The 12173-nt window shown below is 34.4% G+C and overlaps 1 protein-coding gene, 1 long non-coding RNA gene and 1 other non-coding gene across 3 annotated transcripts; all 3 read right to left on the bottom strand.

Annotated features, from left to right (window-relative positions):
- Window positions 1-2274: 2274 nt before the first annotated feature.
- On the bottom strand, window positions 2275-2345 carry TRNAG-GCC (transfer RNA glycine (anticodon GCC)). The gene has a single exon. It is a non-coding gene; the product is annotated as a tRNA-Gly (tRNA).
- Window positions 2346-5576: 3231 nt separating this feature from the next.
- Window positions 5577-7280, bottom strand: LOC125223752 (loganic acid O-methyltransferase-like). Its single transcript, XM_048127039.2, has 3 exons — window positions 7162-7280; window positions 6425-7078; window positions 5577-6016 (listed from the first exon to the last, which is right to left on the bottom strand). The coding sequence occupies exons 1-3, from the start codon at window positions 7231-7233 to the stop codon at window positions 5696-5698; spliced, it is 1047 nt and encodes a 348-aa protein (XP_047982996.2). The 5' UTR covers window positions 7234-7280; the 3' UTR covers window positions 5577-5695.
- Window positions 7281-9313: 2033 nt separating this feature from the next.
- On the bottom strand, window positions 9314-10409 carry LOC148934429 (uncharacterized). Its single transcript, XR_016132885.1, has 2 exons — window positions 10158-10409; window positions 9314-9535 (listed from the first exon to the last, which is right to left on the bottom strand). It is a non-coding gene; the product is annotated as an uncharacterized LOC148934429 (long non-coding RNA).
- Window positions 10410-12173: the final 1764 nt, after the last annotated feature.

The following is a 12173-nucleotide window of genomic DNA, read 5'->3' as shown; positions in this document are numbered from 1 at the left end:
AGTTCCAAAAAACATGCTACTACTAGTATAATTTTCCACCACGTAATATTCCCAATTTTTGAATAAGTATAAGTGCATTGTATCTCCTTGTAATTTGGGAATATTCATTTTCCAGTCATAACTACTTACTTCAAAGAGCACAAGACAGAAAAAGGAAAAAAGCTTTGAACAAGCGAAAAAGAAGTCAAAAGCTATATATTGATCTAAATCTTGTATGGTGTACATTACTTTGCAATCATGAATCATATGTGTTAGATTTCAAAATTAGATTGGGCTATAGTTTTATGCTGAAAAATACTCCCTTTTACTTAAAAAGTAGTATAAACTATTTCCTTTTTAGTATGTACTTACTTTCTAATTTTGCAAACTCTTTTCTCTAACCCATTATCCACTAACAATACTTTAATTACTTTTCCTTTCTATCTTTCTTTTATTTTACCAATTATACATTAAAACTAGTGTCGAACCAAATGTTCACACTTTTGAGACGGAGGAAATATATAGGTAGGTGAGTGCTTCAGAATATTGACTCATATGTCACTAGTCACTAATCTGGGATGAAAATTTGCTTGGAATGTCATACCATGGAGTTGGATTGTAAACAAATTAAACTGATAACGATCTAATCTATGAGGTCTAAGCTGGATCATACCTGTTAAGGAAATAGTAATTCTTAGTCCGAACATGGAGCTGATCTGCTAAATTCTAATCCGAACACTATCCACACCTGACATGAATTCGTTAATGACACGATAACAATCCGATAACAATCAGAACCTAATTTACACAATTAAAACCTAATAACACGTATTTGATAAGGACTTAATTAATCTAGCCCAAAATTATTGGATTCTTAACAAGTCAATGCAACAAAGACACAAATCCAATAAAAATTGATTCAAATTCATTAATTTCATGTATGATTGTGTCAAAATTCCGTGTTATATCGAAAATAGTCAATCCTAAAATTTACTACAAAATAAATGTTTGGTGGGAATATATAGGCCCCCTTCCTTCTTTAAAGGGTCCATCACTAGTGGACATAAAAGATTTATACAGCAGGACGATGAAAGAGATAACATGACAGGGGCAGCCTATAAGAAGATATGAAATTCTAATTTATTGACTTGCAAAGAAAAGAATAGACGAGTGATTAAATAGTAGACTTTTGGGTTCTGACAATGCAATGTATAAAAGAAATGAGGCAGTGCAGAGAGGCCCCAATGATTCAATGCATTGAGTATGATAAAAGAAATGAACATTATAGCAGAATACATGTTACATTTAAGTAAATGCAACAACCATTTCTATGACTGGCTTGTTTTTAATTTTTTGTAACATTGCATTTCGAGAAATTGCATTACTTTAAAAAAACATAATACTATCACTTAGTATATTAGCTACATCCAAAAGATTGATCATAACATTGAGTACAAAATTGCAGAGAATATAACCTTTACTCCCAATTTAGGCCACTTAATTATACAAGCACTAACTTTATATCCAGGTGGAAACCTTGTAACAAGATGATTCGAATTTCAACTTCAACTTTGGACACAGATAAAATAATCAACTTTAACACATGTTTTTTATACCACTAATTCAACTGAACTTATAAAATGAGATAAAGAAAGGAATATTACCTTTAGTCCTAATTTATTTACAATAGGCCAATCACTTACAACCACAAACTTTTCTTTTCTAGGTTCAGCCTTGCTTTGTTCAAAGATAATAAAAAATGTCCACCCACTTATAAAATACATAATCTATATATATTCCATTGAATAAAAAGGAAACTACCCAAGTATATATTCCATTGAGTAGAAAAATGAGTGGATATAGAAAAAGGCTCAGAATTGGACAAATCAGTCCAATATCTTCATTACACAACACACTGTCTGAACACAGTGTCTGCCCATAAATTTTCATGCATTTCCTGTTGACAAATTTAGGACCAAAAATGTATTTTCCATGTTTACTATAGTTTATAGTGTCAACATACAAAAAAAGTAAATATATTGTGGTGTGGTTATGTTCTGTTAGTTCAGCATAATAGGAAAGGAGACCATCAATCATATGACATGACATACAACCAGTTGATTTAGTTTTAGTAAACTGTAAACGTGTAGATTTATGATAAAACAAAAAAGAAGCAAACAAAGGTTAAAATGATCTGCTAGTTTTTTGTTACACGTGGTATTTTGATAAAAAAAAAATCAAATAAATTAAAACATAAACTCAAATTCAATTGCAAATTAGCCAAGAAAATGAAATTGCACCAGCCGGGAATCGAACCCGGGTCTGTACCGTGGCAGGGTACTATTCTACCACTAGACCACTAGTGCCTGATGCTTTGGTTTCTGACTGATTATTAAATCAAATTGTGTTAGTTGTTTGTGATTGAATAATTAAGTTTATCTATTCTTCAATGCTAAGAGAAAGAGGAAATTAACAATCCATTCAAAGGTGTGTATCAACTTCATTAAGCAATGACATCGTATTTCTCATATTTTGTCTGCTTGGAATTGCTATTAGACTAGTGTCTAAATTAATAAATAAACATTTGTTGCAATCGAGATTAATCATTCAATCAATATTAGTATTACAAGTTCCTAAATTATTAGAAAAATTTCCATCTTATTGAGCCATATCTTTCTTCTTCAGCAGATTAAAGCAGAAAGAAAATTATGATCCATGTCTTTCTTCTTCAGCAAATTATGTTATGAATGTGCCAGTGCAACGAGCAGCGACACTTTCCATGAGAACTTCAGCTACTATCAATGTTGCATTAGTACAATATCTCTGTCACGACATTTCCTAAGAATATAAAACATAGTTTATCGTGACTGGGAGAAGATCAAAGAAGTGAGGAGAAAAGTAGAATATTGGCACAATTGATCGTAACTTTAAAAAAAATGTGAATTACTTGAAAGAATCAAATGATCATCTCAACAGTAAATAATTTAAATGAAATAGTATCTTAACAATACATGAACTCGAAAAAGTACTACTGTTTAGCGGCAGCGTGTAAGAGCGAATGATGTCATGTGTGAAGACATGACACATTCAAAATATTGAAATCAATCATAAATCTTCACCAGCTCTTCTCAACACTGCACTCATCATCACTACTCAATCTGCACATTTTAAAAATTATTTCCAGGACTGAATATTTGATATATTCAGTAAACATATGCCAAAATATACATTTTCATAAAGATATTTGTCAAGCTACCATTGAGTGACCTCAGGATTTTAACTTAAAAAAATCCCGAGTACACTAAACATTTCTTCGTAAAACATGACTGCGCCGTCATCATCCATCACATCCATCGCCATCATACCATTACATCCACCAACATCATACCATATTTGAATATACATGACAGAGAATGTGACCACATTCCAAGTTACTAGACCGGCCAACTTGAAGGATGATGCCCGATCTGCTGGGTGTACTAGTCCGAGTAGGTTCGCGACCCTAATGAGACCCAAATTCAATTAAACATACATGACAAAGCCACTTCAAATAGGTTTCATGAAAAAGACATGGCATGACAAACATTCTCCACATCTCCTTTTACGTCAAAACATGCTTAGGAAATAGTCCTTACTTAAAAACAAAGCCCATATCAAAGGCTTAGTATTTTTCCTTAACCCCATGTCTCGATCCGACCTTAATTTGCGCACAAAGACAACCCTTTTGAAAAATAAATGTACACATCAATCTCAAGAAATAAGTACTCCCTCCGTCCGTATTAGGAGTCCCATTTCTTAGCGGCACGAGTTTTAAGAAATGTAAAGAAAAGTGGGTGGAAAAAAGTTAGTGGAATATGAGTCTCACATGTATATATTAGTTTAAAATGAATCGTGAGTGAAATGAGTTAGTGGAATGTGAGACTCTATTACCATTTATGGTAAAAGTGAACCGAAACTCCTATTCGCAGACAGACTAAAATGAAAAAATGAGACTATTCGCGGACGGAAGGAGTATACTTTAGCATGTATCCTAATATTCAATTTAGTTCTAGTTCGTTCCTTAGAATTTTAGAACTAATTAGTTAAATCAAAGAATTAAGTAACTTAACAACTTAAAACCTCTATCAAGGCCCAACCTTAATTTCATTAGCCCAAACTCAAATAAATTAAGCAGCCCCAAAACCTTTAACTTGAATTTTAAGTCCACACAATTATTTAATTTGGTCTAACACTCTGGATTTAATTTCAGCCCCAAACTTGATATTATTAGATCCAAATCCTAAAAAAAGAAAGATTCAAGAACCTTAGTCCAAAACAAGAAATCGGCACTTCCAAATCTGTCTCTCCTATCATTGTGTCGAATGCGAAGATCATAACATCTTCAGGCATGTAGGTCCATGACGTAAAATATGACTCAAATGTCCATGTATGTTCATTGTGATTTCTCATAAATATATTCCATTGAGTAGATAAATGACTTGGATATGGAAAAAAGGTTCAAATGCTTGCAGATATAATGGTGATAACATACAAGAAAGTTAATAGAAAAGTACTCTATAAAAATTAGAAACTCAGAGCAATTGCAAATTAGCCCACAAACGGCATATAAGGGTAACCCAATACCCTAACAAAGCAAGAAATCATCACACCAAGGAATGATGCACTAGCCAGGAATTGAACCCGGGTTCTGTACCATGGCAGGGTATTATTCTAGTACTAGACGTGTTAAATTCTCTAAATTCTGTCCCATATCGACTTGGTGATGATCCAATCTAATCTATATAAGTGTGGATAACCCTCCCCCTTATGAGACATTTTAAGGGGTGAGTGGTCCATTTCTAATATGGTATCAGAGCGGGCCCAAATCGATGGTGGATTTCTCTTTATCTCTTATGTACCTCACGAGTGGAAAACCGATGTCCTTTCCGGCCCACACGTGAGGGGGCGTGTTAAATTCTCTAAATCCTGTCCCACATCGACTTGGTGATGATCAAATCTAATCTATATAAGTGTGGATAACCCTCCCCCTTATGAGGCCTTTTAAGGGGTGAGTGACCCATTTCTAATACTATCTCTTCTATATAAGGATGGATAACCCTCCCCCTTATGAGGCCTTTTAAGGGGTGAGTAGCCAATTTCTAATATGGTAACAGAGCGGGCCCAAGTCGATGAAGGTTTTCTCTTTATCTCTTATCTACCTCACGAGTGGAAGACCGATGCCCTTTCCAACCCACATCGATGATGGTTCTCTTATCTCTAGCATTGCTTACCCACGTGATGGAAGACCGATGTCTTTTCCAGCCCACACGTGAGGGGGCGTGTTAAATTCTCTAAATTCTGTTCCACATCGACTTGGTGATGATCCTATCTCTTCTATATAAGGATGGATAACCCTTCACCTTATGAGGCCTTTTAAAGGATGAGTGGTCCATGTCTAATACTTGTGCATCTTGTTATTAATCAAAATGAGCATATTTATTATATTTCTCATTCCCAACTTACTTATCTAATTGAACCACCATTTGTATTTGATATGAATAGCAATTACGATGTATAAAAATAAAAATAGTTAGCTGGAATGATATTAATCGTAACTATAATAGTATATAAAAATAAAAATAGTTAACTGGAATGATATGAATCGGTGTACAATTTTTGAGCTCTTGCATTTATTGATATGATTCTACCTTATTAAAGAGAAAAAATATTAATTTATTTAGTTGCGCCTGAGCACAACAAAGATACCGGTAGAGCTTATGTCAATTTGATTGAATTTAAGATTGTGTTGTTGTTGGATGGCCCTCTCAAAAATTTGTTCCACAGTCTCACTTCCAAAGTGATGGCTCAAAGTCCCTTCCAATCCTGCTCTAATGTGCATTACTGAAATCTTACTATCCCTCTTTCCTGCAATTTCCACCTTTTCCATTTTCACAATTTCAAAACATTTGTTTTTCTCAATCAATCTCCTTACTTGATCCACGCAAGGAAATACAATAGGAATGTTGAACGAATCCACTCGCTCTTGCGCTAATACTCCCTGCACACATTATATTCTAACGCTTAATTAATATCCCATTAAAAGTCCACATTCACGTTTTAGTAGATTATATATAAAAGTGAGATTCATATCTACTGACATTTTCAACCCATTTTTTTTCTTTTTTTAAAAACTTGTGTTAAGTCAAATATTCCCTCCGTTCCCAGAAAGATGACCCCTTTCTTGGGCGGCACGAGATTTTATGCAAATTTATTTTGTGTGTTGAGAGGAGAGAGTAAAGTAAGAGAGAGGGAATAAAGTAGAGATAAAAGTGTTTCCATTTTAAGTAATGGGTCATCTTAATTGGGACAAACTAAAAAGGAAAGTGGATCATCTTCAATGGGATGGAGGGAGTATTAAATATGACTTGAGATAGAGGGAGTAGTACAAAGCAAAAATGATATATACCTCGTTGACCATGTCGATGAGGATGGACTCGATAAAAGTAAACATCGAAGCCATACGATGCTGCACGTCTCTGCTAGGCACGACGGCCATGTTAAACAGCATCAGCCCTCCGGCCGCAATCTCCCGAGCTCTGCATCTGAAAAACACCTCCATGTCTTCCTCCAACTGGTCCTCGTAAGCCCTGGCCACCGCATCGGGGGCCCCACTGTAGTGGATCTTCGCGGCGTTCCACACAGGAGAGCCTTCCACGGTCAACCCCTCGGGCACCTTGGACAGCCAGTTGAGCGAGGCCGAGGAATAGGCGATGTGGATGGAAGAGGAAGGGAAGAGCCTGCCGTAGAAGGAGCCAGGCACGGCCGCCGCAAAGTAGTTCCTGTTCCTCCCATGCTCAGGAAGAGAGGCGAAGAGAGTGTTGAAATCATTTCCAATTCGATCGTTGAACGCAACTTGGAATTCGAGGCTACTGTTGTTGTTACACTTGCGTTGAACGGCTTCGATGATGGTGTCCATGGCGTAGAATGTGTTGGGCCCCACCGAGCATCCGAGGTCGGCAACGACGAAGGTGTTGTTGGAATCACACAACACCTTTGGTAGATCAAGGCTCTCCATCACTGCCTCTTTTATTGCATCTTCCACAATAAGCGCCCCTTTTCTCTGTATGTAGTTTAAGAAACAAATTAGTAATTAATTGAATCATAGGGAGTATAAAACATCAAGAAATTGGAATTTAAGTGAACCTGCCAAGTGGAGTTTCTAGCGTAACTATATGTGCCGCTGCCGCCATTCATCGGAGATATTGATTCAGCCATTATCAATTACGCTATTGATTTCAGAAGCTCAACTTGTTCGATTCAGATATCTTCATATTCTATTTATACAATTAAGTACTTCCTCCGTCCCCGATTAATCGTCACTCTTTGACGGGACACGGATTTTAAAAAATGTAAAAAAAAGATTGTCGAAAAAGTTTGTGGAATGTGAGACTCACTTTTTATATTAATTTTATAATAAAATGTGAGTGAAATGAGTTAATATAATGTGAGACCTATTTATCATTTAGGATAAAAATGAAGTGTGACAATTATTAAGGGACGAATCAAAATGAAAAATAGTGACTATTAATCAGGGACGGATGGAATATTATTCAAAGTAGTAAGTACTTGTTTGTCAAATTCCTTTTTAATACTATATCGTTCATTACTTACACATGATTACTACTTTTAAATATAATAAAGTGACAATTAATCAGGGACGAAGGAAATATTATTCAAAGTAGGAAGTAGTACTTGTTTGTCAAATTCCTTTTTAATACTATATCGTTCATTACTTACGCATGATTACTACTTTAAATATAATAAATCTATTAACAATTTATATGTTGGCGCATCTTGAATCTTGATTAACATAAATTTTTGAAGGTTGACAATTGAACGCGTTTTTGGATCCCTCACCTAACTAATTCAAAACTATCGGCATAAATAATAAGGACGTGCATTATTATAACGCATAGTCTACGGTCTACCATAAATTGAAGACCCGTATACTTTTATAAAGATGTATTTATATCTTTTTGTTCAACTTTTTTTCTAAATCTCAGCCTTATAATTTAAAGATCTAATGACTGATTTTTATGTCACATGAATTTAATAAATTAATAAAAATAATTTGAAAAGGGCATTTAGGGGAGTAGTTAAAAATCGACGGTTATTGCATTTCCATGATTCACGTCTTCTGTATTTACTTACCTTTTATTTCTTTTCCTTTATTAAATCTCAATATGATTATTTCTTTCTATGATTCATCGATTTTACTTCAATTCTAACTATTTTTTCGCTAAAAAATATTGGAGAAATAGGAGTTCAATATTCTCGTAAGTTTCTGAGTAATGCATATGCCTCTTACAAGAAATAATGTACGCCTAATGTCTAATAATATACAGTCCGAATTTAAATAATGTACGTGTTTAAGGGAATAATGTTTAGGCTAAGTAGAACTAAATAATATACGCCAAGTGGCCTTTAATGTACATGTGTAATACTTAATGATGTACTTGTGTAAGTATTTAATGTTTGGCGAGAGTTGTATTCATACCCTTTGGGTTAAGCAATCTATGTTTAGGCTAAGTAGAACTAAATAATATACGCCAAGTGGCCTTTAATGTACATGTGTAATACTTAATGATGTACTTGTGTAAGTATTTAATGTTTGGCGAGAGTTGTATTCATACCCTTTGGGTTAAGCAATCTATGGGGCTAGGTAGTAGTACCCACTCACAAACGAAACCATCACCAAGGGCAGGGAGTTTGAATCATTCCTCTTGGGTTTAGCAACCAATGGGGCTAGGGTATAATACCACCACATGAATTAAATTTTATTTTTTAATGTGTGTTTTATATTTGGTACTAAAAAGATATTCCAATAGTATCTAATAAAGTACATTCGTATCACTGAATAATGTACAGATTGAAAATAATAATTTTGAAAGGAACTTGAATTCATCCCCTTTGGGTTTAGCAATCCATGGAGCTATGTTGTAGTACTGATACACTCGGATTTTGCACTGTTTTAAGGCAATTATTTGGTGTGTTTTTGATGTCAAAGTCACTCTACATGTCCATTATTTGCATATTTCATCTATTTTGGTATTTTGACGTGTTTTGTGAGAAATGTGCATAATTGAGCCGAAAAAGGGAGTCAAAACAAAAGTCTGGAAATCTGGAGTCAGACGACGACCGGCGACTGCCGCGAAGTTGTACGGCGGCCAGAGCAATGCAGCGGCCCACCTCGGAAAATTACACTTGGAAGTGAGTCTCGCCCGACGATCGCCGTGTCACACCCCAACACTTATGACATATGCACTTACTATAAATAAATTCAAAATTTTTTAAATAAATAATCCACACGTATTATATAATTTCAAAAATCACTATTTATCAAGTACATATTTCAAAACATTCTAACAGGCAGTTGGACCCTCTCACCACTCTATATACTATACATTTATCTACATGCAAAAATGATGAGGAGGAGAAGGTTGCCAAAACGTGTCAGCCGCCGACCCTGATAATAACTGTAACTCACATCAACCCACGAATCATTGATATCTTATTCCTGAAAAATATTAGTGGTTTATATGAGCCACAACTCAGTGTATATAAACCTTACCTTTAATTCCACATTCCAAAACTCAAACATATTCTCTAACCAATATATATAACAATAACCAACGAACAATATAAACAACTTCATATACATATGCATATGCCACTCTGTTCAATTTATTATTCTGTGACTGGTCAAGCCTGGTATCTGCCCGGGATTTCCAATATGCCAGTATGATTTGACCCGAAGGTCCCACTATGATTTGACCCGAAGGTCCCACTATGATTTGACCCGTAGGTCCCACTGTGAATTGACCCGTAGGTCCCAATATGATTTGACCCGAAGGTCCCAATATGATTGACCCGAAGGTCCCATTGTGTCCACTGTGATTTCAGATCCAGGACAAGACTATCACAGATCCTCTTTAATCAAATGATTCAGTTAATTCCAATACCATATGCAAAACATATCTATTGCATCAATTACATATTTCTATCATATTCCACCATTGATATCAAATAACACATAATCATATCATAGTCATATCATATAGTCCAATTATTCACTTTATATAAATACCTAGCAAGAAGCACATAAAACATGTAAAATTAAAAGTGTGATTTATACACACCTGAATATGATAGGTAAACAACTCAAAAGCTTGATCCCTTCTCTTCATTTGCCATTCTCAGATGGTATATAGTTGTTACTTCTAAATCCTAAATACTCTTTCTACTATTCTTGTTTTTCTCCTAACTCTCGTTTCTCTTTATAATTCACGCTCTCGATATTTCTTCTTAATAAATAATGAACTGAGTATATGTTATTCTATTTTTTTTCCACTAAGAGTGCACCGACTCTACATATATGCCTTTTTTGGTTAATGTCGTCCCCCTCTAATATTAACATGAAGGCTAGTATATGAAGCATAAATAATTTAGATAAATGGTAACCTGCATGCTACGTAGTACTTTATTTTATTGACATCTGTCTTATGAAATTGGTGGCACTTTAATTGGTGACCACGTATACTAACACATTCATATTTCAAGCTATACTACTACTCTTATTTATATTATATTGATTTAGGATTACTGTCATTTTCTATATACTAATATATTTATATATACGTACATAATTATTAGTACTATATGGTACACATGCACACATTTACCTAATTATTGTATATATATACTGATTTATACTATAATAATACAATATATATATATATATATATACATCTATTTAACGATTTCCGCAAATTAAAACTATCCATATATTCGATTATAGTGTGTCGATTATAACCATAAATATATTCTCTATTGCATACTTAATATCTCTATACTAAAAATGACAATATAATATGTAATGACTATAAAATATGCTAATATGCAAAATAATGCATGTTTCGGGTTAGGGATGTCACAATTCTTCCCCTCTTTAAGAATTTTGTCCGCAAAATTCATTCCTCTCCATGTTAACGTACTCAAAGAAATTGCTAACCCGTAAATAGATGTGGATAGTTCTTTCTCATCTTTTCTTCACAATTGTTTCATCCGGCGGTCCACTATATTGACAGGTTCTTCTATATAACTCAAGTTTTCAAAAATTTGTATATCAGGATCTTTTACAACATGTGAAGGATCAGATCGATAAAGCCGAATCCTACTGACATAGAAAATATTATGAATCTGTGCCAACTCTGGAGGTAATGTTAACCTTTTTGCTCGAATCGCATGACTCCTTTCTGAGGTGAAACTCACAAAAAGACTTTATCAAGACTGAGATAATAAATCGCGGATCTCTGTCAATATATAAGATACTAGAATACCATATAAGCGTTCCTGCAGATAATGATGTCAAATCTTCAAAGCAAAATAATGTCACTAATAACAGATTTTGAACAGAATAAGAAACTTCATGTACTTGCGATTGTTACAACGCATGATCAATATACTTTCCATTAAGTCAAAAGATAACCAAATCCATGTTTCAGCGCATCAATATAAATAACATAATATCTTGTACCTGCGGAGATAACCAAAATAGATGACATATTCAATCGATGCTTCCACTCATTAAAACTCTTTTGATATGCTTCACCCCATATAAAAGAAGAATTCTGTCGTACTAACTTCATTATCAATTGAATACTAATCGAGAAATATTTCCAGTTGAAAACCAGTTCAATCTTATGTAGATCCACTTCTATTCCATGACCTGACACCACGTGTCCCAACAATACTACATGTTTGAGCAAAAACTCACATTTACTCAATCTTGCAATAATCTGTTTATCTCGCAGAACTTGTAATACTGACTGCAGTGATTAACATGCTCATCTGTACTTCATGAATATAATAGTAAGTCAATAGAAATAATCGCTAACTGATCCAGGAATAGTTGAGAGTTCATCAATGCCATAAATAATTGTAGGTACAATAGTTAATTCGAAAGGCATAACCAAAACTCATAATGGCCGTACTGAGTTCAAAATGGTGTCTCTGCAATATTCTCTTTAGTTATCTTCAACTGATGATATCTTGATCGAAAATCAGTACTCGAAAACAGTTGCATACCTTGATATTGATCAAATAAGTCTTCTATTCTCGGTAATAGATATCTATTCTTCACTGTCACTCGATTC

Source organism: Salvia hispanica, chromosome 1, assembly GCF_029641045.1.
Source record: "Salvia hispanica isolate PSC_SH4W2 chromosome 1, Shi_PSC_v1, whole genome shotgun sequence".
Lineage (NCBI taxonomy): Eukaryota > Viridiplantae > Streptophyta > Magnoliopsida > Lamiales > Lamiaceae > Salvia > Salvia hispanica.
Note: the sequence above shows the minus strand (reverse complement) of the source record. Positions and strands in the feature narration are given on the sequence as shown.

What these genes read in the sequence shown, in the direction of transcription:
- LOC125223752 (XM_048127039.2), bottom strand. Translation starts at nt 7,233, where the DNA reads ATGGCTGAATCAATATCTCCGATGAATGGCGGCAGCGGCACATATAGT. An exon ending in CTAGAAACTCCACTTGGCAG is followed by an intron (nt 7,079 to 7,161) that starts GTTCACTTAAAT and finishes AACTACATACAG; the next exon opens with AGAAAAGGGGCGCTTATTGT. An exon ending in TCATCGACATGGTCAACGAG is followed by an intron (nt 6,017 to 6,424) that starts GTATATATCATT and finishes TAATGTGTGCAG; the next exon opens with GGAGTATTAGCGCAAGAGCG.